The 27,849-nt window shown below is 36.1% G+C and overlaps 2 protein-coding genes, 1 long non-coding RNA gene and 1 pseudogene across 3 annotated transcripts; all 4 read left to right on the forward strand.

The window, feature by feature from the left end:
* The first annotated feature begins 1,295 nt into the window (after positions 1 to 1,295).
* LOC121986944 (GDSL esterase/lipase At3g26430-like) lies at positions 1,296 to 2,899 on the forward strand. Its single transcript, XM_042540866.1, has 5 exons — positions 1,296 to 1,530; positions 1,617 to 1,826; positions 2,029 to 2,195; positions 2,300 to 2,570; positions 2,637 to 2,899. Exons 1-5 carry the CDS (start codon positions 1,296 to 1,298, stop codon positions 2,897 to 2,899), a joined length of 1,146 nt encoding a protein of 381 aa, XP_042396800.1.
* A 1,112-nt stretch (positions 2,900 to 4,011) lies between these two features.
* Positions 4,012 to 6,229, forward strand: LOC121987752. Its single transcript, XR_006113716.1, has 3 exons — positions 4,012 to 4,374; positions 4,990 to 5,094; positions 5,203 to 6,229. It is a non-coding gene; the product is annotated as an uncharacterized LOC121987752 (long non-coding RNA).
* A 4,422-nt stretch (positions 6,230 to 10,651) lies between these two features.
* On the forward strand, positions 10,652 to 12,147 carry LOC121986945 (GDSL esterase/lipase ACHE-like). Its single transcript, XM_042540867.1, has 4 exons — positions 10,652 to 11,072; positions 11,277 to 11,443; positions 11,550 to 11,572; positions 11,916 to 12,147. Exons 1-4 carry the CDS (start codon positions 10,652 to 10,654, stop codon positions 12,145 to 12,147), a joined length of 843 nt encoding a protein of 280 aa, XP_042396801.1.
* A 2,899-nt stretch (positions 12,148 to 15,046) lies between these two features.
* Positions 15,047 to 16,625, forward strand: LOC121986946 (annotated as a pseudogene).
* Positions 16,626 to 27,849: the final 11,224 nt, after the last annotated feature.

The following is a 27,849-nucleotide window of genomic DNA, read 5'->3' on the forward strand; positions in this document are numbered from 1 at the left end:
CGTGATTTAAATATCGATTAAATAATACATCAATGAGAGAGATTAGTTCAATTTCAATAAGTTCAATAAATTCTGTTTTTATAGGTAAGGAAATGAGAACGCATCTCATGTTTTTTGAAAAATAGAAGAAAAATATTTTTTTTGAGAAAACTATTTTAAGTTAAAGAAAAAAGAAATAAAACAAGAATAGACATAGTGATTCTATTTTTCCATTTCATTTTGATTTTGAACCGTGTGCATCCAAAGGTACGTGTATGGCTCCTAGAGGACTAAAGAAGAGGATTTTGTTCTAATCAATCGACTTTATCAAAAAAAGATTACTTTTTTTAGGACATGAGGTCAAGGAGGAGATTTTGAATACTATTATTGGTCAGTATGGAAGATCAGACTAGGGATCTTTATTTATTTATAAACTCTCCCAACGGATGGGTAATATGAAGAACAGTTATTTTTGATACTATACAATTTGTGATACCCGATGTACATACAATATGTTTGCAGTCTTGTGACGGTTTAAAGTATACATAAGCTCGCCGATCTTAATTGCCTCAATCAATATTATTTGTATAGTAAATCTTTGATAATTGAACTCAACACCCCAATCTAAAAATTCAAACAATCGAACGTAACTAATCAAGAATAGGATTAACCAGTCAACTGATCTAATTTTAAATTTTAATTTGTTAAATTTAAATTTTGGTTTTTTTAATATTATTTTTTTATTTATTTGATTTGATTTTAAATTTATAAATCAGTTTAACTAAATAAATTGAAATAATATCCATCAACATTCAAATACTTAATGTCAATCAATTAATGTCATTAGTTAACTAATGGTGTTATCAATCGAGATTATTTAATTCTATAATCAACTGAGTTAATCGATTTTATTCGATTTGGTTTGTTAAATTTTGATAATAAAGCTCGGCCAATTTGATTTGTCTAAAAAATCAGTTTAACCATTTAAAACATTAGGGCAAAAGATTTATCTTATCCTTTTTCTAAAAACAAATATAATATTTTTATTATGCTGACGGTATAACTCTTTAATTTAAATAATTTAATAATTGGTATGTTTCCAAATTTATATATTAGGGAATATCATATATTCTTATATAAAATTATAATCACTATAAATGATTTACATAAATAAAATTAAGAGAAAAAATTAACCTAAGTACAAAGATAAAATTATCAAAAAGTCAATGATCAACATCTATCTATATGCATGTTGTATCCTTTATTTATACCGCAACAATTCTATTTCAATTATCTCACATCTCTTCCTCCTCTTCATGGCTTCTAGTTGCCGCTGCCTCCGATGGCTCCTCTTCGTCCAAGCCCTTCTCGTTGTAGCCGCCTCCTCTGATTCCTGCCACTTCCCGGCCATCTTCAATTTCGGCGACTCTAACTCTGACACTGGTGGGTTGTCAGCCGCCTTTGGGGCAGCCCCGCCGCCCCACGGCGAGTCCTTCTTTGGCAAGCCGGCAGGCCGATATTGCGATGGCCGCCTCCTCATCGATTTTATTGGTACGTTCATTCATTTATATCAATATCAATTATGGCAATTGATAGTCTTTCATCATCTCACCTGCAAAATCATAATATTATTGCAGCGAGCAGCCTAGGCCTCCCGTTCCTCAGTGCCTACCTCAACTCTATTGGCACCAACTTCTCTCACGGTGCGAACTTCGCCACAGCTGGGTCGACGATCAGGCAACCTTACGCCACACTGACCCAGTCCGGCTTTAGCCCCATCTCCATGGACGTCCAGACTTGGGAGTTCTCCCAGTTCAAGTCTCGCTCCCAAGCACTTATCCAGCAAGGTGCACAACACTACTAAAAATTCTTTATTTATTAGTTGATACAAAACTTAATCACTTGTTCATTAACTCCATAATACAATTCATATATTGTATTTAACCTTATTTTTATGAAATTGACGCATTCTCTTGCATTGCAGATCTAGAATCAACTCATTAATACATGAATTCATAATACAGAAACTAAATTACAATTTGTGTGTAGGATTGTTCAAGGATCAACTGCCGAAAGAAGAGTACTTCTCCCAAGCCCTATACACAATCGACATCGGACAAAATGATCTCACAGAGGGTTACTTCAGAAACTGGACCACCGACGAAGTCAAATCGGTCATTCCTGATATCTTGGACAAGTTTGTTCTCGCCATTCAGGTGGATTTAATTTCTAGATCTTTTGTAATTCGTTCATTTTCAAGATATCAATTCTAATGCTAAGGAGTGTTTTGTTTTGTCTATTTGTGTTTGGGTGATTGTAGAGCATTTACTGGGAGGGAGGGAGGTACTTTTGGATTCACAACACCGGGCCTTTTGGCTGCCTCCCTTATGTTTTGGACCGGCTCACCCTTAAAGCGCCAGAGGTGGACCAATTTGGCTGTGGGGCTCCCTTCAACCATGTGGCTCAGCTCTTCAATCGAAAGCTAAATCAAACTTTGAGTCAATTGAGGAAGGATCTCCCGCTCGGAGTCTTCACCTATGTGGATATTTACTCGGTCAAACGCGAGCTCCTAAGCCATGCACACCAGCATGGTATGTAAGAATTACATTTAAACCATAAATTCTAAATTTTAACTCTTATAAATATGATTTTTGTAGGATTTGAGTTGCCACTCGTAGCGTGTTGTGGGCATGGAGGAAAGTACAACTACAATATAAATATCGGATGCGGATCGACAGTGACAAAAAATGGAAAAGAGGTGATGGTTGGAAAGGCATGTCAGAATCCATCAAAGAGGATCATTTGGGACGGAGTTCACTACACTGACGCCGCCAACAAATGGATCTTTCAACAAATTATGGATGGAAAATTCTCGAATCCACCTGTTCCTCTACGTTTGGCTTGCAAAGTGAAGGCATAATGAACCACTTATGCATTAGGTTTTAACTTATTGATTTTGAATTTTAGTCGATTTTGTTAGGGAGCTTGATAATTAATAAATTGTCAATTACATTTATTTTTATTAGAAGTGAAGTTTGATTCTGTAACTTTAGTATAAACATTCTTCAGATCTTGTGATGGTTAAAGCAAAGGCATCATGAGCTGCTTACGCATTAGGTACATTCTCGGATCCACCTGTTCCTCTACGGTTGGCTTGCAAAGCGAAAGCATAATGAGCATACATAATCTCGCCTGATCTTAATTATCTAATCGATTTTTACTATTAAAATCAAATAAATAAAATCGATAAAAAATTAATTAATTTAATTGGAAATCAAATTAACTGATTTTAAAAAAATAAAAATATTATAGTTTTTAAATAAAAACTTAATCAGTTTAATAAAAAATTTAAAAAATCTTAATATTTTTATTTTTATTATTTAATTAAAAAATAGTTTAATTGATTTTAAAATTTAAAATCATAGAATAGATTTAATCAAAATAATTGATATTAAAAATAAATTGAATCAAATTTTTTGAATTATTCTGAATTAAAATTTTGCTTATTTTTAATAAAGAAGTGCTAAATAAATGTAAATTAGTTAAAATAATTAATGAACTGCATATCATAATTGAAAATGATAAATTTTGACATTATGAAAATAGATGGTAAACTTTGACACTCTTTTGCACTTTCTAAAGAAATTTAAACCCATGGGTAAATTAAATTTGAACTTTAGCAAGTAAGTAATTCTTATTTTATAAGTTGGTGATGGCTTGTCCTCTGGAGGCACAATACAATGGTAAGAGATATGCTAATTTATTAAAAGGACGATTAGAAATGGCTACTCACCTGGACCATATCTGATTTTATTTTTTAAAAAACACAGGGTGATGGCTTTTTTATTAGAGAAATGATATTTATCTAGAATTTTCATCTAGAAAACTCATCTAGATAGACACATAAGAGAAATGATATGCATCTCGAAATACCTTCTCGAATTCATATCTCGATTGATGTGGATTACTGCGTGGGCATGACACGTCAGTACTAATTTTGGGGTTTTTTCACTCTGCGTCGCTCGATTCGCGCTCATTTCTCGCCACAATCCTTCCTCCTTGCCCTAAAACACGCTCTTTCTCGTCGTCTCCTTGCCGCCGCTCTTTCTCTGCGCTCTTTGCCCCGATCGAACTCCCGGCGATGCTCTCTGCGCCCTCTACTCTCTGCTCTCTGTGGTCCTAACTCTCGACGCTCTCTGCTCGCCGCTCTCCCTTCCCATCGAACGTCCGACGGCCAAAGACTCTCGACGCTCTCTGCTCGCCGCTCTCCCTTCCCATCGAGCGTCCGGCGGCCAAAGACTCTCGATGCTCTCTGCTCGCAGCTCTCCCTTCCCATCGAACGTCCGGCGGCCAAAGACTCTTCCCCTAGCCCTCCCCTGCCCTAAATCTGCCCTGGTATTTTCCTTAGCTGATTTAGTTGGATCTTAAGATTTTTTTTGTTGGATCTAAACGCCGCTCGATTTTCTTCTGTTTAGCTGCTCGCCTCACACTTCCATTGTGTAGATCAAAATAGGGTCGATCAAATTTCATTGTGATAGAGATTCTTGCTTTGTACATTCATTAGTGTAGCCTGTGTATGGAAGCTCTCCTTCCATCAGTTTTTCCTTGTGTGGCATCATCAAGTGTTTAAATTAGGTTGGGATTGGTTGGAAATATTTAAGAGATGGAGATTCTTCTTAATGAGATGATTAAGTTACAACTCGACAATACAAATCAAGTGTTTCGTTCCATGATTGATTCTTTTTGTGTAAATTGCAGGGAAGTTGAAGTTTTACTGGTATTCAGATATTCAATTTGTGATATCTGCCATGATATAACCATTACATTTGCTTAATGTCTGTGGAAGAGTTTATATTGAAAATTGCTACAACATGTTGCAGTTTATCTGAGAATAAGTTATCTAAGTTGCAGCCTGTCTTAACAGCTATAGTTCTCTATTGTTATCAGGTTGTAATCACCTTTATAGTTTCTTATCTATTTAATATGAAATATGTTCATTGTAATTTGCAGATTTGATTAAAAATCCACAATTTTAGCAATCGTAGCATGGAGGAAAGTCGTTGTTTCGGATAGGTCGGCACTATCAACAATGAAATGCTACTAGATGACCTTAAGGTATGAATTTATTGGTAGTGGCGAATGTAATGAGAGAGCTTTCTTACTAGCCCAACTAGTGCTTCTTAATTTGTTTGGCTTCACATAAACATTTATTTTCTCCTCCAGGTTTCTTTAGCATTGTCAAAGACCTATGCTAAAGTTCATACAACTACTATACTAAAGGATGCCATTGTGCTTATGCATGACAAACAACAAACTTGTGTTATTATCATTGATCACGAAGACTTTCTTGAGGGTATTCTTACACTTGGCGACATTAGGAGGAAAGGGTTTGAAACAAGTGGAGAGCTTCCTGCCACTCCCAGGCTTGTCAGGGGCTAAGAAGGCAGTGTGCCAAGCCAAAGCTTTGGAAGTCAAGAAGGGAAGTCAAGAAGTTTAAGCCAGATCAGGATGTCTCAAATCTTTTTCCTTGAAACACAATATATGGATCTTGATCTGTCTATATGATACTTTTTCTTATGTTTCTAAGCTTGTTCAATGCTGTGTGATATGATACTGGTTTCTTATGTTTCTAAGCTTGTTCAATGCTGTGTGATGGTTAAGTGTAGCTGTGCATGCCATTTTAACAAACTGCTGAGACTTAATTTCTCTTTGCATATTCATTGTTTAAGAGTAAAGGACTCTTTGCATATCCATTGTTTGATGAAATGATAACCAAGTTTTATAATTTAACCATTCCCAAGCCTGCCTTCGTCTGGATTTCTCTAAATTATCGTACATTTTCATATGCAACTGCTGCACATGGTCAATCCAGATACTGCGGAGTTTATATCTGTAGTGCAGGCCCTTAAAGGTGGCCTTCATCCTCAGAGGTTAGTTCATGTGTTGGATTCTATGTTGGATGTAACCTTAGCTCTTAAAGCATTCAAATGAGCTTCTACTCAAATCAAGTGTTTTGGCTCCATGATTGATTCTTTTTGTGTAAATTGCAGGGAATTTGAAGCTTTACTGGTATTCAGATATTCAATTTTAGCAAAACAGCAACCATCCATCTCAACATGCTGCAACAGACTTTTAGATATTTTTTTCTCACACAGTGGAAATTTTTTTTCATCATTGTAATGTTTGTATATAAAGAAATGGTAAAATCGGGGATTCTTCCAGATGTTGTCACATTAAATTACCTTATAAAGGGCCCAATTTCACATAATGTATTTCAGCAGATGCTCGAGTCTGGTTGCACTCATCTTCCGGACTTTTATTATAATGTTATGCCTCTTCTTTGCAGCATCAACAGATTTGAGGAAGGCATTAAATTGTTAAGGATGAAGGGAAATATAAAGGGTGATCAAGATTTATATTTGTATAAACATTTAATCCAATGTTTATGTAACAACCGACAACTTGAGACTGCAATAGAATTTCTTCAAGAAATAAAAAAATGAGGATTTACTCCTCTAACTATTACATACACAGATGTTGTCAATGGGCTTTGCAAATTTGTGAAGTTGAATGAGGCTATGACCTTCTTAGATAGGGAGGACGTTGTGCAAGTTGAACCTTACAATGCCTTGCTCAAGGGTCTTTGCAATGCTAGTAGATATCAAGAGGCAGCTATATATCATTACAAAATGATCAAACCATTACAAAATGGGTACTAGTAAGAACAAGTCCAAAAAGAAGAACGCACAAAAAATCATTATAAAATGATCAAATCGGTATATAACAAGTTCTGCATTATCCATCTTAACTAAAAACAAATTATCCTATCACATTACAGTACCAACATTAGTCAACACTAATTAACCACCTAAACTAATAAACTAATTAGTCTTAAGCTGGTTATTACAAATATTTAATCTGTCATATTACAACAACAACATTACTCAACACTAATTAACAAGACCAAACTAACAAAGTAATAAGATATATAGCCAAAAGAGTTAAATTCACTATAACTAATATCCAGACCACTGATGGTACATTCCAATTTCCTAGATTATGCCCACGAGAAGCAATGTATTCACTGTCTAACCTTGACTCTATTCTTCCTAACCTTCCACGACATATTTCACTTCTGTCTTCATTAGACAAAGTATCAGCTACCACTCACTTTTGCCAGCCATGTTGCGCACATCCATAATACCTCCTTCCGGGATTTTTTGCTCGATCTAGAAACACGTACTAATGTTCTTCGTCCGCAATCTCTACATGGTACATGTTCAAATTTTGTATTGTCGATGGAGCTGTACCTTGATGATGTCATCAAATAACAACCTATTAAGCAAACAAGAATTACTTAGATTCAAATATTTTTTAATGCTCATAGATTATATGCTAAATCAATTCAAAAATAGGAAATAAGCTATTTTGCGATGACCATACATCCAGATGGTAAAGAACATACATCCAAATACTAAAGTTATAAGAGATGTCTGTCAGCGCAGTACTGGTCTCTCTCGTGTTTTATTTTAAAAATTTACTAAACCAAACATACAAAACTCTAAACATTGGTCTTTATAAACACCGACCTATCCGAAACAACGACTTTCCTCCATGCTACAATTGCTAAAATTGTGGATTTTTAATCAAATCTGCAAATTACAATGAACATATTTCATATTAAATAGATAAGAAACTATAAAGGTGATTACAACCTGATAACAATAGAGAACTATAGCTATTAAGACAGGCTGCAACTTAGATAACTTATTCTCAGATAAAATGCAACATGTTGTAACAATTTTCGATATAAACTCTTCCACAGACGTTAAGAAAATGTAATGGTTATATCACGGCAGATATCACAAATTGAAGAGCTATGATACTCATCTAGAATTTTCATCTAGAAAATTCATCTAGATAGACACATAAAAGATGGGACCCACCATTTCACTTTTTGTGGGCGCATCATTTATGTGTCGAGAAATGATATGCATCTCGAAATACCTTCTCGAATTCATATCTCGATTGATGTGGATTCCTGCGTGGACATGACACGTCAGCACTAATTTTGGGGTTTTTTCACTCTGCGTCGCTCGATTCGCGCTCATTTCTCGCCGCAATCCTTCCTCTTGCCCTAAAACACGCTCTTTCTCGTCGTCTCCTTGCCGCCGCTCTTTCTCTGCGCTCTCTGCCCCGATCGAACTCCCGGCGATGCTCTCTGCGCCCTCTGCTCTCTGCTCTCGACGCTCTCTGCTCGCCGCTCTCCCTTCCCATCGAACGTCCGACGGCCAAAGACTCTCGACACTCTTTGCTCGCCGCTCTCCCTTCCCATCGAACGTCCGGCGGCCAAAGACTCTCGACGCTCTCTGCTCGCCGCTCTCCCTTCCCATCGAACGTCCGAAGGCTAAAGACTCTTCCCCTAGTCCTCCCCTGCCCTAAATCTGCCCTGGTATTTTCCTTAGCTGATTTAGTTGGATCTTAAGATTTTTTTTGTTGGATCTAAACGCCGCTTGATTTTCTTCTGTTTAGCTGCTCACCTCACACTTCCATTGTGTAGATCAAAATAGGGTCGATCAAATTTCATTGTGATAGAGATTCTTGCTTTGTACATTCATTAGTGTAGCCTGTGTATGGAAGCTCTCCTTCCATCAGTTTTTCCTTGTGTGACATCATCAAGTGTTTAAATTAGGTTGGAATTGGTTGGAAATATTTAAGAGATGGAGATTCTTCTTAATGAGATGATTAAGTTACAACTCGACAATACAAATCAAGTGTTTGGTTCCATGATTGATTTTTTTTGTGTAAATTGCAGGGAAGTTGAATCTTTTCTGGTATTCAGATATTCAATTTGGAGCTATGATACTCATCTAGAATTTTCATCTAGAAAATTCATCTAGATAGATACATAAAAGATGGGACCCAGCATTTCATTTTTTATGGGTCCATCATTTATGTGTCTATCTAGATGAATTTTTTAGATGAAAATTATAGATGAATATCATTCCTCTTTCAGAAATAGATGCCCGAATAAAAAAAATAGTAACGATCCTTACCCATCTCTATAGACACGTGTATTACATGCATACTAAATTATGTATATTAAGAAATAAATAATTACAAGAGAAATAGTGTCATTGTTAATGTGATTTTTTCAAACTTTTGCATACTGTATCGTGACTTCACACGAGAGAATTCATATTAGCTACTTTATTGAAAAAAAATTACTTTAATTTTTATATAAGATAGTTAAAAAAATTTTAAATAATATAGCTAAATAAATTTTTATAGATATTCTATCTATTTTTAAAATTATATATTTATAAAATTATTTTTTTAATTTAGGGAATGAATTTTATTTCTTAAATATTATAGAAAGGAGAGAAAAAATAAGAAAGTTGATATATAATGTATTAAAAAATGATCTCTAAATTTAATAAAATAAATTTGATATATTAAATTATGTATTTTAGATAGAAAAATTGTTGTGAATACTGAAAGTAAATTAAAGAATCTACCACCACTAGGACCGATCTAATAAAATGAGATAGATTGAGTTTTAGATGTGAAATGAGTAAATTGAATATAAAAATTTTAAAAATTACTAAAGAACCGATATGAAATAAATTTGATAGAGAAAACTTTTTTATAATAAGTAAAAAAATATTCTTCGGACTGAACTAGAGTTCAAGATAATCTTGAAGGAGAGTCATCCTAACAACATGTTCCCTAAGTAATCTTAAATACATTAGAAAATGATATTTGTAGTGGAGAATACTTAAAATTGAAGGACAAGTTTGAAACTAATTAAACTCCATTCAAGAAATCATGAGTCTTCTTCTAAAATACTTCAAGTGGGGTTTGTGTAGTGAACTCAAATTGTTCTTCACTAACCTATACGACAATTTACGATATGTCTTGCTCATCTACTCTTAATTTGTATATAATTTCTAAAATACTTAATACATTATGTTTATGGAAGATTTAAGAATTTTATAAAAAGACTTATATCAATTAAAGCTCAAACGAACAAGTTGTTGTTAACTCAAACAAAGTACATGTCCTATCTATCTTAAACATTCTCAAGTCTAACCGAGTAAATAGCTTCTCGGTCGTGACAAAAAGAGGCCTTTGACATGATAAATATTTAATAATATTAATTAATCACAACTAACAATTACTTGAATAGTGATAAATATCTAATCATAGTAATTAAATAATTGACAATAGATTTGTCGACTATTTTATGAGGATGTCGGCAACATGATTAGCTTCATAATCAAATTCGACACAAGAACACCTCTTAGTTCCATATATATCTAACTCACTCATCGTTACTGATACTGCACGATTCTAAGGGTTGTAAATCAGACAAGTTTCCTTTAGAGTCACTTTGGCCATAACATAAAGTCCAGATCAACTCTCCAATAAGTCGGCTGCCTTAACTCCTCACTACTGAACATATCAAACACATTTTAGTCACATTTTTTTTTTAAAAAAATAAAGAATAGAAAACCTTAAAAACTTGAACCAAGTTATTTCCAAGATAAATTATGAAAAAGTCAATCTTATCAACATCTATCTATCTATATAGAAGCTTTCCTCTATTTATACTGCAACAATTCCATTCCAAATATCTCAACTTCTCCATGGCTTCTAGCTGCGGCCTACAATGGCTCCTAGCTGCGGTGGGTTATCAGTCGCCTTTGGGGCGGCCCCGCCACCCTACGACGAGTCCTTCTTTGGCAAGCCGGTCGGTCGGTACTGCGACGTCTGCCTCCTCGTCGATTTCATTGGTACTTTTATTCATATATCTCAATCTCAATTACAGCAACATGATAGTCTTCCACCATCTCACCTGGAAAACCATAATATTATTGCAGCTAATAGCCTATGCCTCCCGTTCCTTAGCGCCTACCTCAACTCTGTCGGCACCAACTTCTCTCACGGTGCGAACTTCGCCACAGCTGGGTCCATGATCAGACAGCCTTACGCCACACTGAGCCAGTCTAGCTTCAGCCCCAACTCCATAGACGTCCAGACTTGGGAGTTCTCCCAATTCAAGTCTCGCTCCCAAGCACTCATCCAGCAAGGTACACAACAATACTAAAAACTCTTTATTTATTGGTTAATACAAAACTTAATCATCGGTTCATTAACTCCATAATACAATTCATATATTGTATTTAACCTTTGTTTTTATGAACTTGACGCATTCTCTTGCATTGCAAGATCTAGAATCAACTCGCTAATACATGAATTCATAATACAGAAATTAAATTACCGTTTGTGTGTAGGATTGTTTAAGGATCAACTGCCGAAGGAAAAGTACTTCTCACAAGCCCTATACACAATCGACATCGGCCAAAATGACCTCACAGAGAGTTACTTCAGAAACTGGACCACTGACGAAGTCAAATCTGTCATTCCTGATATCTTGGATAAGTTTGTTCTTGCCATTAAGGTGGATTTAATTTCTCGATCTTTTGTAGTTCGTTCGTTTTCAAAATGTCAATTCAAATGCTAAGAAGAGTATTTTGTTTTGTCTGTATTTTTTATTGTGTTTGCAGAGCATTTACTGGGAGGGTGGAAGGTACTTTTGAATTCACAACACTGGGCCTTTTGGCTGCCTCCCTTATGTTTTGGACCGGCTCACACTTAAAGCGTCGGAGGTGGACCGCTTTGGCCATCAGACCCCCTTCAACCATGTGGCCCAGCTTTTCAACCGAAAGTTAAATCAGACTAGTCGACTGAGGAAGGATCTTCCGCTCGGCGTCTTTACTTATGTAGATATTTACTCGATCAAGCGCGAGCTCCTAAGCCATGCGCACCAGCATGGTATGTAAGAATTACATTTAAACCCAAAATTCTAAATCTTAAACTCTTATAAATACAATTTTTGTAGGATTTGAGTTGTCACTCATAGCGTGTTGTAGGCATGGTGGAAAGTACAACTACAATATAAATATCGGATGTGGATCAACAGTAACAAAAAATGGAAAAGAGATCATGGTTGGGAAGGCATGTCAGAATCCATCGAAGAGGATCATTTGGAATGGAGTTCACTACACTGACGCTGTTAACAAATGGATCTTTCAACAAATTATGGATGGAAAATTCTCAGATTCACCAGTTCCTCTACGGTTGGCTTGCAAAGTGAAAGCATAATGAACCGCTGATGCATTAGGTTTTAGCATATTGAGTATAAACATTTTTCATAAATAAGTTATTACGTATATTCAACAAATTGTGGATGAAAAATTCTCGAATCCATCGGTTCCTCTACGGTTGGCTTGCAAAGTGAAAGCATAATGAACCGCTAATGCATTAGGTTTTAGCTTATTGATTTTAAATTTTAGTCAATCTTGTTAGGAAGCTTGATAATTAATAAATTGTCAATTATATTTATTTTTATTAGAAGTGAAGTTTGATTTCCTTTACTGCAACTTTTTAGTATAAACATTTTTCGAAATAAGTTATTGTGTATATTCAACAAATTATGGATGAAAAATTCTTAGATCAACCCGTTCCTTTACGCTTGCAAAGCGAAGGCATAATGAACTGCTATGCATTAGGATTTAGCTTGTTTATTTTAAATTTTAGTCTATCTTGTTGGGAATCTTGATAATTAATAAATTATCAATTATATTTACTTTTATTAGAAGTGAAGTTTAACTTTTTAGTATAAACATTTTTCTAAAATAAGTTATTGTGTATATTCAACAAATTGTGGATAGAAAATTCTCGGATCCACCGCTTCCACTACGGTTGGCTTGCAAAGTGAAGGCATAATGAAGTAAATCTTTGATAATTGAACTCTAAGCATTTCCAATTGAACTAATCAATTTTTACTATTAAAATCAAATAAATACAATCGATAAAAAAATTAATTAATTTAGTGGGTAGCCAAATTAACTAATTTTTTAAAAAATAAAAATATTATAGTTTTTTAATAAAAATTTAATGGGTTTAATAAAAAAAATTTTAAAAAAACTTAATATTTAAGAAATTTCAATGTTTATGGGTAAATCAAATTTGAACTTTAGTAAGTCAGTATTTCTTAATTTATAATTTGATGACTCGTCCTCTGGAGCCACGATACAACAGAAAGAGACATGGTAATTTATCCGCGCACAATTCAATTCTCGGACAAACTTATATTGATTGTACTTGAACTATCCCAATTCAATTCTCGGACAAACTTATATTGATTGTACTTGAACTATTGGGATAATTGGAATATCGTGTCAAGAGTCATTGCATTTCTAAATTTATCAGATGGACAATTAAGAAAAGGCTACTCACCTCGGAATTAATTGGACTCGAGACCATATCTGATGTTTTTTTAAAAAAAACATAGGATGATGGTCTTTTTATTATAATTGACAAATCATTTTATAATTTTTTACTCCAAAATAAAAAAACTCATCAAATTTAAATAGATGTCCGAATTACAAAAAATAAAAAAATAAAAAAAAATAACAATCTCCTTACCTATCTCTATCGTCACGTGTATTACATGCATACTCAATTATGTATATTAAGAAACAAAGAATTACAAGAGAAATAATGTCATTGTTAATGTGTTTTTTTGAAACTTTGATTCACTATAGTAAGGTGACACTAACACATAAGGTTAAAGAATCTATAACCACTAGGGACCATATAAGAAAATGAGGTAGATTGGATTTTAGATGTGAAATGAGTAAATTAAATATAAAAAATTACAAAAGAACCGATATGTACTAAATTTAATAGAGAAAACCATTTTATAATAAGTAATAAAAAAAAAATTCTTTGGACTGGACTACTAGAGTTCAAGACAATCCTTAAGCAGATCCGTGAAAATGATATTCGTAGATAATATTTAAAATTGAAGGACAAGTTTGAAACCAATTAAACTCCATTAGAGAAATCATGAGTCCTCTTCTAAAATGCTTCAAGGGGGTTTGTGTAGTGAACTCAAATCGGTCTTCACCTAATCAACACGGCAATTTTGATATATCTTGCTCATCTACTCGTAATTTGTATAAAATTTCTAAAACACTTAATACATTATGTTTATGGAAGATTTAAGAATTTTATAAAAGACTTATATCAATTAAAGCTCAAATGAACAAGTTGCTACGATCTCAAACAAAGTGCATGTCTTATCTATCTTAAACATTCTTGAGCCTAACCGAGTAAATAACTTCTCGGTCGCAACAAAAAGAGACCTTCAATATGATAAATATTTAAAAATATTAATTAATCATAACTAACAATTACTTGCACAGTGATATTTAATCATAGTAATTAAATAATTGACAATAGATTTGTCAACTATTTTATGAGGATGTCCGCAACATGATTAGCTTCATAATCAAATTCGACACAACAACACCTCTTAGTTCCATATATATCTAACTCACTCATAGTTACTGGTACCTGCACGATTCTAAGGGTTGCAAACCAAACAAGTTTATTTTAGAGTCACTTTGACCATAACATAAAAGTTCAAATCAGCTCTTCAATAAGTCGGTTGCCTTGATTCCTCACTACTGAACATATCAAACATATTTTAGTTACATTTTAAAAAACAATAAAGAATAGAAAACATTAAAAACTCGAACCAATTTATTAATAATCTTATCTAATAACAATGGGCTATCTTTATCTTTAATTACCTAACTAAAGATAAGAAACTTATTTTCTTCATATAAAAAAGAAAAAGACCGATCAATTCATTACAAAAAAGAAAATTTCTATACAGTGTATTTATGGCCGAATCAAAAAGAAAAATTAAAAAAGCAATATGTATATGATCTTTTATCCCATAAATATATATATTATGGGAATAGTAAAGATTTCTCTATTTATAAACCAAAATTACAACTAAAAAGGAACCAAAAAATTCCATGTACATAAGATAAAATTAAGAGAAAAAAAATAATCAAATTATTCCAAAGATAATTTATGAAAAAGTCAATCTTATCAACATTTTTCTATATACATGTTGCAAGCTTTCCTCTATTTATACCACAACAATTCCATTCCAATTTTCTCACTTCTCTTCTCCTTCTTCTCCATGGCTTCTAGTTGCGGCCTCCAATGGCTCCTCCTCGCCCAAGCCCTTCTCGTCGTAGTTGCCTCCTCTGATTCCTGCCACTTCCCGACCATCTTCAACTTTGGCGACTCTAACTCTGACACTGGCGGGCTGTCGGCCGCCTTTGGGGCGACCCCGTCGCCCTATGGCGAGTCCTTCTTCGGCGAGCCGGTCGGCCGATATTCTAACGGCCGCCTCCTCATCGATTTCATCGGTACATCTATTCATTTATCTCAATCTCAATTACGGCAATTGATAGTCTTCTACCATCTCACTCGCAAAATCATAATATTATTGCAGCGAGTAGTCTGGGCCTCCCGTTCCTCAGCACCTACCTCAACTCTGTCGGCACCAACTTCTCTCACGGTGCGAACTTCGCCACGTCTGGGTCAACGATCAGGCAGTCTTATGCCACACTGAGCCAGTCTGGCTTCAGCCCCATCTCCATGGATGTCCAGACTTGGGAGTTCTCCTAGTTTAAGTCTCGCTCCCAAGTACTCATCCAGCAAGGTACATAATAATACTAAAAACTCTTTATTTATTGGTTAATACATAACAATTCATATATTGTACTTAACTTTTTTTTTATAAAATGGATGACTTCTCTTGCATTGTAGATCTAGAATCAACTGACTAATACATGAATTCATAATACAGATATTAAATTACCTTTTGTGTGTAGGATTGTTCAAGGATCAACTGCCAAAGAAAGAGTACTTCTCTCAAGCTTTATACACGATTGACATTGGCCAAAACGACCTCACGGAGAGTTACTTCAGAAATTGGACCACTAACGAAGTTAAATCGGCTATTCCTGATATCTTAGACAAGTTTGTTCTTGCCATTCAGGTGGATTTAATGTCTTGATCTTTTGTAGCTTGTTCGTTTTCAAGATATCAATGCTAATGCTAAGAAGAGTATTTTGTTTTCTGTATTTTTTTTTTATTTTGGGTGTTTATAGAGCATTTACTGGGAAGAGGAAGATACTTTTGGATTCACAACACCGGGCCTTTTGGCTGCCTCCCTTATGTTTTGGACCGGCTCACCCTTAAAGCGCCAGAGGTGGATCGCTTTGGTTGTGGGGCCCCCTTCAACGAAGTGGCCCAACTTTTCAATTGAAAGCTAAATCAGACTTTGAGTCGACTGAGGAAGGATCTCCCGCTCGGCGTCTTCACCTATGTGGATATTTTCTCGGTTAAGCGCGAGCTCCTAAGCCATGCGCACCAACATGGTATGTAAGAATTACATTTAAACCCTAAATTCTAAATTTTAAACTCTTATAAATATGATTTTTGTAGGATTTGAGTTGCCACTTGTAGCGTGTTGTGGGCATGGAGGAAAGTACAACTACAATAAAAATATCGGATGCGGATCGATAGTGACAAGAAATGGAAAAGAGGTAATGGTAGGGAAGGCATGCCAGAATCCATCAAAGAGGATCATTTGGGATGGAGTTCACTATACTGACGCCGCCAACAAATGGATCTTTCAACAAATTGTGGATGGAAAATTCTCTGATCCACCGGTTCCTCTACGGTTGGCTTATAAAGCGAAGGCATAATGAGTCGTTGATGCATTAGGTTTTAGCTTATTGATTTTGAATTTTGGTCAATCCTGTTAGGAAGCTTGATACTTAATAAAATGTCAATTATATTTATTTTTATTAGAACTTTTGAGCAAGAGTAAAGAATATCTTATGAGAATTAGGATAGAAGATTTGAAAGATATATTAGACGCTTTACGGAAGCATTTTGAAATTGATTTATCTAAGAATAAACTATTATTTTTAAAAAATCCATTGTAATTATTTAATATTTTTCTAATAAAAAATAAAAATTGAAAGAAAAAGAAAAAATGGATTTTTATGGAAGGGTTTCAGGCTATCCTCATCGCAACAGATCGCGCCACATCGCGAGTTGATAAAATTTATGGTTCGGGCGCTCAGAAGGGTTAGTGGCGCCCAGTCTTCCGCTCCAGTTCCGCTCGCTTGGGTTTGGGTTTTCTGCTTCAGTTTCGCTTACTTGGATGATTTTGGTCATCCTAAATAGGGCTTACCCGAACCCATCTTCCGGCCTTCTCGAGCAACCTTCTGCTCCGACTTTTCCTTCCTCGGAAATGCTGCGCGCTTCCTTCTCGTCCGTTAGCGTACTCTTCCGCAGCATCTCATCCTTCAAACACACCGAGCCCATCGACTCTCTCCCGTGCTGTCATTTTCGCTAGCTGCATCTTTTGCACAACTTGACTTGGTTGATTATATCAAAATTACCACGGGATACTTACAATCTCTCCTTTTTGATGTGAGCTACCTAAGTTAAGTTAAGGTAAAACAAACAAAAATAATAAATTACAAGTACAAAATATGAAAAAAAAAAAAAAAATCTACCTCCTAGACTTCACTAATTATCTCCTTTTGATCACATTAAAATGGGGTAGTCCAAGAAAATAACATGAAATAAAGTCTAAGGGTTAAAAAAAAAACTAACTGATATTCAAAATAATGAACTTTTAAATTTTAGATAAAGATATTTTTGTTTTCATTTAAATAGTGTTTTAGACTTAAAAAAATTCTGAAGATTTTATAACAGTTGAACAAACATATTTAAAGCAAATTAAAATTTTTCACAAAAAATTAAAAATTATTTTAAGCATAAATAAATTTATTTCAGCATAAATTCAAGAAGTTAAAAATAGTTATTGACCTTGAAAATTCTTAAAATATTTTCTGAGATACATAATAACTAGTAACTTTGCATGGTCAAAAAATTTCAGGAAAATTTTCTTAGATAGAGAAAACGATAAAGTACCAAAGAAAATTAAATTTTGCAATAAATAGCACTGCAAGATATTTTTAAATCAAAAAATTTTAAAAAAAATTATAGATGAATATTGAAATTCTCTTTTTTAGAAAAATTAATTTTAATTAATTTTTTAACAGAAATTATGCAGAACTATTTATTTGATAATTCTAAGTAAGAATATGAAATCAAAATTAAAATAGCACATGCATAATGATTTTTCAATTTAAGCATAATTTTGGAACTCAAAATAGGTTCCTTCCAACTAAGTTAATCAAAAAAAATTTCGAAATATGTTTTTATGATATTCTTCTAACTTGGCTCTTATGAAATTTAAAATGTCAATTAAGGCATCAATCATATTTAAAATTTCTATCATTAGCATGTAGAAAATTTGAGCATGAATCATCTTTTTCTAGCATTTCAATTTTATCTTTTAATTTTGTATTTTCATCTATTAGTTTTTCAAATTCTTCTTTTAGGCATGCATGCTCTTTTTTTGACTTTATATACTTTATTCTCTTTTTATATAATGATTTACTTAGCATTTGCACAATTTTAAATAATTGCTCTGGAGGAAGCTTACTTACCTGACTTATCATATATTCGTCGATAGACGCTCCCCTCTCATTACTGCTTTCTTCTGCAGTGTCTCCCATTCATCGATGCTCATTTTCGATGTGCTTTCATCATCTTCAGGTAGGTATTCTGCAATTAGCGCTATTTCGGTAATCTTCTCGAATCTGGATGCTTTTGAAGACAAGCTAGTATCCATAGCATAATCAGATTTTTCTTTTGTCGATTGTTCATAGAGCTCCAAGAACTTTTCCCAAAGTTCTTTTGCGCATTGGTAATTGCCGATTTTGTCGAGTTCTTGATCAGGAAGAACACGCAGTAGGTGGAACTCGGCCTTACCATTTGCTATGAATTTGTCACGCTGCTTTTGAGTCCAAAGATGCTCCTTGAATTCTTTTCCATCTTTACTTTTGGGGACATCAAAACCAAATTTCATAGAAAGCATTATATATCAAATTAGTTCAAAAAAATACCTCCATTTTTCATTCTCAGAATGAGAACTCCCCTCAAACATTTGCAGGTATATGCTTGGTCCGACCATCTCTTTTGCTTCAATTAGCAGTTAGTCCTCCTGAAGCGTTCTTGCTCTAATACCACTTGTAAGTCCCTTGGCTGCCGACTAAAGGGGGTGAATAGCCCTGCAAATAAAAATGAACATTCCTCGAACTTTACAACTTTATTAACACTTACATAAAAAGTAATACAAACTAATTAAAGAAAGAAGAGACACAAAAAGAGTTACTTGATTTGCAATTAGTGGATTACTAATCCAAGAAAATCAAAGCTCACTAAAATCTTCTTTGGGTGGAGAAGCCTCTTACAGCAGTCAAATCTCACAACTACAAAGCTAAACTGTATTAGAATCGATTATAAGTGTTGTTTTTAGCTTCTAGGATTAGAGTTGTATTTATAGCCCTGATTGGGCCGCCTAGAAGGGTTTCAGATGCCTGGACATGGATAGAATTTTATCCTTGTTGCAATAGATCGCACCACGTCATGAGTTGATAAAATTTCTTGTCTGGGTGCCCGGAAGGGTTCTGGGCGCCTAAACCCAAAAGTCAACATTCTGTTGACTTCGGCTCACTTGGGTATGGGTCTTTTGCTCTAGTTCTGCTTGCATGGGTGATTTTGACCATCCGGAATAGGGCTCACCCGAACCCATCTTCCGACCTTTCTCGAGAAACCTTCCGCTCCGGCTTCTCGTTCCTTAGAAACGTTGCACGCTTCCTTCTCGTCTGCCAGTGTACTCTTCCGCAGCACCTCGTCCCTCAGACGCACTGAGCTCATCAACTCTCTCCCGTGCCATCCTTCTCGCTAGCTACGTCTTTCGCTCGACTTCCTACGCTCCTAAGTTTCTACACACATAGACACAAGGGTTAAAACACAACAGGATCTAACTTGACTTGGTTGATCACATCAAAACTACCACGGGATACTTACAGGATCCGTCGGTTCACCAATCATTGACGGTTCTAGAATCACTAAGTCTACATTACATATAATAATACCTAGGATTACTACTAGAAAAATATATAAAAAATCGTTGGGTTGAGTTCTCTATAGTAATTATGTCTCAGCCCTTTAGCTAATTTAGCACTTAATACAGGATCGTTCAAATCAGACTTCTTTGTTATTAGGATAGGTGAATTCTTATGGATACATCCTCCGAAGGAACCGGACATGATAATCTTTCATCATCTTGCTCGAGCAAGAATGAAAGGATTGGTATAAATAGATCCATATCTCATACATATCCTCACATATCATATATAATGACTCCATGTAAGAAAGCATTTACCATATTCTATTTTTTTTTATAGAGTTAGACCTATTCATTACAATTAATTTAGTTCTTACAGGTAAATGCTCAATATCCAAGTAGGCTTATAAATTTGATTATGATCAAGTGCTTTTTGAAATTGTCTTATGTCTTTTTATTTGTGTTTACCTCCACAACATCTCAATTTTTTTACATACAAAGTATTTACTTGTTACTAATAAAGTCTAGCCTCTGCTCTTCCTTAGATCCCCTATTTGACTCCGATAGTATTATGGATTGGGATCGATGCAGAGGAAATGAATGCATTTCTATACTATAAATAAGGAAGTGTAATAAACATAACATTGAATCATGCCACATCACTTATTTTATTCTATGGGATCTTACGGAGCCTGTTCATGCATAACATCATTCAGGTATGATCATGGAAAAGCCTCTCCTCAAGCGAACCGGCCAATCCTCTACTATATAAGTACATAAGGGGCTTACATGATGGTTGGATGCAGAGACACATTTAGCTATGAATTCATTCCAACATGGTAGATAAAATAATATATCTGCATGGCCTAATCAATAGTTCAAGTCGCACACTCCCATAATCCACCCTGTACTCAAAAAATTCGTTTGAGCAATGTATGTGACCCTAGGTTTTGATGTTTGGATAAATATTTAAGTTAGTTTTATTGTTATATTTTATATGCATTATGAGTATGTAGGCTGCAGGTACAATAAGAAAAATCCAAGTGTAATCTGGGCAAAGGTGAAAGTCTAAGTGGAGTGTTGGTGGTGTAAGTCTAACTATGGCTTGGCAAGGATAAAGATCGAGGCCAAAGGAAGTTATTGAAGGCAAGGCGTGAAGGATGGGAAAGCATCCGAGAGATGCAAAACTGATGGAGGAGGCTAGAAGGCAAGGTCATGGGAAGACCCGACAACAAGGACAAGGCCGATGGAAGCTCCTAAAGGCAATGCGTGAAGGATGGAGAGACATCTGAGGAATGCACGGCTGATGGAGGAGGTTTGAAGGTAAGGTTGAGAGTTATACGGGCAAGGACGAGTGCATGAGTGATTGTACATGGGTGTTATGTTGGGATGTATACTATAAGCCTAGCTTTTGTATGAACATCTGTTTTGAAATATTTTGAAATGAGAATCACTTTGGTCAAATGTCTATATTTTATATTTATATATATGTCAATGCAGTTGTCCATTTAATTTATATTGCAGATAACATGGTGTGTGGTGCCACACAGAAGATTATGTTATCAGTTCCTTATAAATTATAAATAGTAGCTCACAACCAAGATGGATTGGAACAAACCATTGGAACGGTTGTAGTGTAATTTGGTATTAGTCGGTCTTGACTATAAAATTACACTAGTACACTATGTGTATATTGAGCAGAACCATTTGAGGTTGTTCGATTTATACTGACTACATAAAAGAACAGAACCTTTGTTATTATGGATGTGCGTCCTCTTAATCACTATATACTTAGTATTTATTTTTTTAACTTATCAATGGGTGAGATTTATCCGTTAAATCAATAGGCCCGATGAGTTGGGAAATAGTACTATTTATATGGCGTATTATTGATTATAGAAGGAATCCGTGCCCTAATTATTTAGGTTGATAATGTCCCCTTGAGGAGCTCATAAAGATTATCATGTAACCCCTACAGGTGGACTTAGTCCAGCATGATAATGAAGTTGAGTGATACTACTCTTGGAATTAGATGTTAATTAATTGAGTTGTCAGTAACTCATTTAATTAACGGGCATACGATATCTTAAACACAAGGAGTTTAACGCACTCATGATAAGAAGGAGCTCATATTGCAATATGGGATTGGTGCAGTAGTTCAATAATAACCCTTTAGTGGTATGGGTTATTATTGATGGACTTGAGTTGGGTGTTCGAGCCGAACATAGGAAGCCCAAGCCCATCAGGAGGCCTAAACCAATTCCTTCTCTAGGTCCCTGCTGTAGCCTCTATATAAAGCCTCACATCCACCCATCCGGTTTGGTTTAACTTAACTTGGTTTGGTTTAACTTAACTTGGTTTGGTTTAATTCGGTTATGAAAAGAGAGATTTTTTCTAAACAGAATTTGGTTATGAAAAAGGTGATTTTTTCTAAACAAAATTTGGTTATGAAAAAGGAGATTTTTTCTAAATAGAAATCAGTTATGAAAAAGGGGATTTTTTCTAAACAGAATTCGATTATGAAAAGGAAGATTTTTTCTCAACAGAATTTGGTGATAAAGAAAAAATAAAAGGGAGATTTTTTCTAAATAAAATTCTATTATTTTTTCTTTCTTTGTAACCGACGACAAGCCTATAAAAAAGAGTAGGTGGTGACTCCTAGAAATTAACTTTCTAATTTTCCTAATCTTCCTCAAGCCCCTTCTCCACTTAGGGTCGGCGGCACGCATCCTTCCCCTTGTGGTCGGCGCCCCACACCTACCCTCTTCCTCCTTGTCGGCGCCACCTTCATCACCACCTAGGGTCGGCGCCATTCTTCCCAAGCTAGGGTCGGTGCCCCTCCCCTCATCCTTGAGGGTCGCCGCCCCTCCTTGATAGATCACTTCATGGCCGGTGGCTTGGAGAAGAGGAAGAAGTTGAAGAAGAGGAAGAAGAGAAGGAAGTGTTGGTCCCTTTGGAGGCCGACAAGAGGGGAGGGGTGAATTGCCTTGAAAAAATAAACCAACCTTTCTCGGATTTTCAACTAATAATAAACTTGTAATCAAAACAAAAAGAGACTAATTAAATGAAATCAGACACAGAGGATTTACTTGGTTTGCAATCAGAGGATTGTTAATCCAAGGAAAATATGGCGCACTATTTGATGATCTCCTTTGGGCGAAGTAGCCTCTTACAGCGTTGACAGCACAAAAGAAAAAGCAGAAATGAAAGAACTAGATTACAAGTTGTTGTTCTAAACTGTGGAAATCAGTGCTCTATTTATAGCACTGTTCGGGGCACCCTGAGGGAGATAAACTTTATCCCCTAACGTTTAGATCGAGTTAAAACTCGATCTGGTTAAAAAGTCAGGCTCGAGCGCCCGGAAGCATTCCGGACGCCTCGGACTGTTCCAGGAGTCCGGACCAGGAAAGTCAACAAGGTTGACTTTTCTCTGTCTGGGACCTCTGCTCCGGTTCAGCTCGTCTCAGTCTGGGTCTTTCGCTCCGGCTCCGCTAACTTGGGTGATATTGGCCATCCGGAATAGGGCTCACCCGAACCCAAGTTTGGCTTTCTCCTCGAGCAGCCTTCCTCCGCGATTTCTCGTCCCTCGAACGTCGCACACATTCTTCTCATCCATCAGTGTACTCTTCTGTGGCACCGCGTCCCTCAGACGCACCAAGCCCATCGGCTCTCTCCCCGTGTCGTCCTTCTCGCTAGCCGCGTCTTCCGCTCGACTTTCTGTGCTCCTAAGCTCCTGCACACTTAGACACAAGGGTTAAAACAAACAGGACCTAACTTAACTTGTTTGATCACATCAAAATACCTTGGAGTTCCAACAATCTCCTCATTTTTGATGTGAGCAACCCAAGTTAAGTTAGGGTAAAACAAACATAAAGTAAAAACAATTAAGTTTGCAAAAAAGTGCAAATATGATTTTTCAATGAAATTATACCTCCTCCTAGACTTAACATTCTTCTCCCCCTTTGATCACATAAAAAATTGGGGCTCCTTAACAAGTCTAAGGTTAACTTTAAAAAAAATTAAAAAAATCTAAGTTAAAAGAAAATGTAATTTTCAAAGTTAAAAATAAATTGTGTGCAACGGAATAAGTAACTTTCAAAAAAATTTCTAAGTTAAATTTCTAAGTTAGAAACACATTTTCAACAGAAGAAACTTTCATAAGTGTTGAAGCAAAAACAAATTAAGTAAAAAAGATTTCTAAGGCAAAATTTCTAAGGCAAAAAACATTTTAATAGAAACTATTGAATTTTTAAACTGAATTTGTTAAGCATTTGGAAGAGTTTCTAAAAATTTTAAGAAAGAAAAATACCTTTAAATTAATAATAAAATTTGTTGTGCAACTTAAAAATATTTTTTTAAAAAAATTTAAAATATTATTCAAAACAAATTGAGTAACCCTTTAAAGCATTTTTTTTTAAAAAAATAATTTAATGCTTTTTCAGTTAATCAATTAAACTCTTATTTCGATATTTGGCTTCCAGGAAGTGGCGAGGCACTAGGCCTTCTTGGTTATTGGAGCAACAACCACTTTCTTAGACAAAGCCGCATAAAAAAATTAAATATTTAATTTTCTTGCTAAAAATGCTAAGTCTAATTTTAATTTTTAAATTAAACAAGTTTTTGGAACCCAATAAAGGTTCCTTCCTACAGGGTTAATCAAGTATTTTCTAGGCACATAGGCTTTTGATATTTTTCTGATTTGATTTTGGTGAAACCTATAGTACCAGTTTAATCCTCTATAATTTTTAAAAGCAAAAATATTTGAACAGGTAGGCTTTTTCAAATTTTCTATTTCTTCTTTTAATTTATCATTTTCAAATTTTATTTTATCAAAGTCTTCTATTAGGCAAGATTTTGCCAAAAAAAAATTTATTTCTAAATTTTCATTTTTTTAAATTTGGTATTTTTATTTTCTAATTTGTACATAGATTTTGCTATAGCCTTAATACCAAAATAAAACTGATCAGGAGGTAAGAGGCATACCTCACTTACCATATCAGACTTGAAGCTTGACTCTCCCCTTGTTTTGTTGCATTCGTCTGAAGTCGCTCCCCCTTCATTGATGCTAGGTTCTGATGTACTTTGCCCTTCATAGCTCGCCATCAGTGCTAGTCTGGCATATTCTTGTACTTCGGATTCAGATGATGAAGTGTCATCCCAAATGGCTTTTAGAATCTTGTGCTTCTTAGGTATCTTGACTTTGTCCTTCTTTAATTCTGGGCAATCTTCTTTTAAGTGTCCTTCCTTTTGACACTGATAGCAACAAACCCTTCTTCTATTTCTTGGATTTTTCTTATTCTGCATTTCTTTAAATTTATTAGATCGAAAGAATTTTTTAAAATTCCTTACCATATATACTTCTTGGTTTTCTTCTGAGTCTGACTCGGGTTCATCCTTCTTGGTTGCATTCAGCGCCATAATCTGGCTTGAGTCTTTTGTTGTCCTTGCACATCTGGTTTCATGTAATTCAAGAGTAGAAAATAATTCCTCTAAGGTACTTACCTCTAGATCCTTTGAAATATAGTAAGCGTCGATGACTGAGGTCCATTCTGGAGTTCTGGGAAACGCGTTGAGTGCGTAGCGTATAGTGTCCCGGTTGGTTACCGTTTCACCGAGGTTCTCGAGACCGGTAATTAATTCCTTTACCTTCGCGTGTAGATTGACTACATTCTCACCTTTTTCCAGACGGATGTTTGTCAGTTTGTTCCGAAGGATGTCTCTCCTGGCGAGCTTGGCTTCGGATGTGCCTTCGTGGAGTTCTAGGAACATCTCCCAGAGTTCTTTGTGTTGATGCAATATCCCTCAGGTCAAGGTTGACCTGGTTGACCAAGCTTGAGTCTTGGTTTGGGTTTCGATGTTTGACAATACAAGACTTCGATGATATGGACAAGTGCAAGTGCAGTTGTTCATTTGGGGAGATTGTTTGGTCCAATTCCCCTCTGATCAGGGTCTGATCAGGTTGGTTGAAGAAGAATCAAGTAGGTCAAGGTTGACCAGATACTTGACTGGGAAGTCCTAACTGGGATGTTAGGCAGAAGGGAAAACCTGGTGAGTGAAGCTGGGTGAAAGACCTGGTGACCGGATGCTAGGAAGTTTGAAAGTCCTAGTGAGTGAAGCTAGGCAGTTTGAAAGTCCTGGTGAGTGAAGCTAGGCAGAAGAGAAATCCTAGTGAGTGAAGCTAGGTGAAAGATCTGGTGAGTGAAGCTAGGCAAAAGAGAAGCCCTAGTGAGTGAAGCTAGGCAGAAGGGAAATCCTAGTGAGTGAAGCCAGGCACGGGGAAGTCCAGATAGGTCAAGGTTGACCAGACATCTGGTGAAAGTCCAAGTAGGTCAAAGGATTGACTGGATACTTGGCACGAGGAAATCCAGATGTGTCAAGGTTGACCAGACATCTGGTGAAAGTCCAAGTAGGTCAAGGGAGTGACCGGATACTTGGCATGATGAAGAAAAGTCCAAGTGGGTCAAAGGGATTGACTGGACACTTGGTGAGGGAGTCCTAGCAGGTCAAGGGTGACCGGATACTAGGCATGATGAACTAACAGGTCATGGATTGACCGGATGTTAGTTTGGGGGCTTGGGACTTGGCTTTGGGCAAAAACCAATGTCTGGATCGATCAGCCGATCGATTGGCAAATGCCCAATCGATCGGCCGATCGATTGGGAAGGTCCCCGCGACAAGCCTCGAGTGGGCAAGTTGCAGAGCGCACAGAACGCCTCTGGATCGATCAGCCGATCGATCCAGAGCTCCAAATCGATTAGTGGATCGATTGGGAGATGGCGATGTCACGCGATAAACCCTGGATCGATCAGCCGATCGATCCAGGCATATTCCTGAGAGCACAAAGGCGCTCTGGATCAATCAGCCGATCGATCCAAAGCCTCCCCGATCGATTGGGAGCAATCCAATCGATTTGGATCCGACCATTGGCGTCGTATTTAGCTGCAGGCGTTCGATTCCTTCAGCAGATCTTCCAAGCTCTTACACGGTTCATCTCAGATCCTCGACAGCAACTCCACAGCTCTCTCTAAGCTCCAAATCGCCAGTTCTTGAAGGTTCTTGGAGGCTCTTCCAAGTCAAGAGGCGGATCAAAAGCAAGAAGAAGAAAGCTAGGGTTAGGGTTTCTTGTATTCATTGTAAGCTTTGCTTATACTTTTGTTCCCTTTCCTTTCTTTCTGTATTGAGAGTCTTGTAGGGCTTCTCCGCCTTCGGTAGTTATCGAAAAGGAGTGTTTATTAGTGGAGGTGTGTGTGTGTGCATGGATCCTTGGACTAGTCACCTCTTGTGAGGTGGATACCAAGTAAAATCCATTTGTTAGCATTGTTGTAGTTGTTTCTTGTATTTCCGCTGCACATCTTTGAAGAAACAAGCAACGACGAGCACCTAGCACGCGACGAGCTATTTACCCCCCCCCCCCCCTTTAGCTACATTTTGGTCCCAACACTTTGGCCGACGAGTAGCTTCCGATGCGGTTGACTTCTTGAGGCGGCAACACACTCAGCAAGTGATACTCCGCTCGGTTGTTCACTATGGAATCATTCTGCTCCTTTTTCGTCCAAAGACTTTCTTCTTTTTCTTCTCCATTCTGATTCGTAGGAGCTATAAAACCGTATTTTATTATTAAATGAATTTTGAAATCAGTTTTCAGAAATACCTCCATACGACACTTCCAGTGTGCGAAGTCCCCCTCGAATTTTGGTGGAACGATGCTTGGTTCGGCCATCTCGTTGCTTCGATTGGCGGTTAGTCCTCCTGAAGCGTCCTTGCTCTGATACCACTTGTTGGTCCCTTTGGAGGCTGGCAAGAGTAGAGAGGTGAATTGCCCTGAAAAAATAAACCAACCTTTCTCGGATTTTCAACTAATACTAAAACTTGTCATCAAAACAAAAAGAGACTAATTAAATGAAATCAGACACAGAGGATTTACTTGGTTTGCA

The sequence above is a fragment of the Zingiber officinale genome, chromosome 5B, assembly GCF_018446385.1.
Source record: "Zingiber officinale cultivar Zhangliang chromosome 5B, Zo_v1.1, whole genome shotgun sequence".
NCBI lineage: Eukaryota > Viridiplantae > Streptophyta > Magnoliopsida > Zingiberales > Zingiberaceae > Zingiber > Zingiber officinale.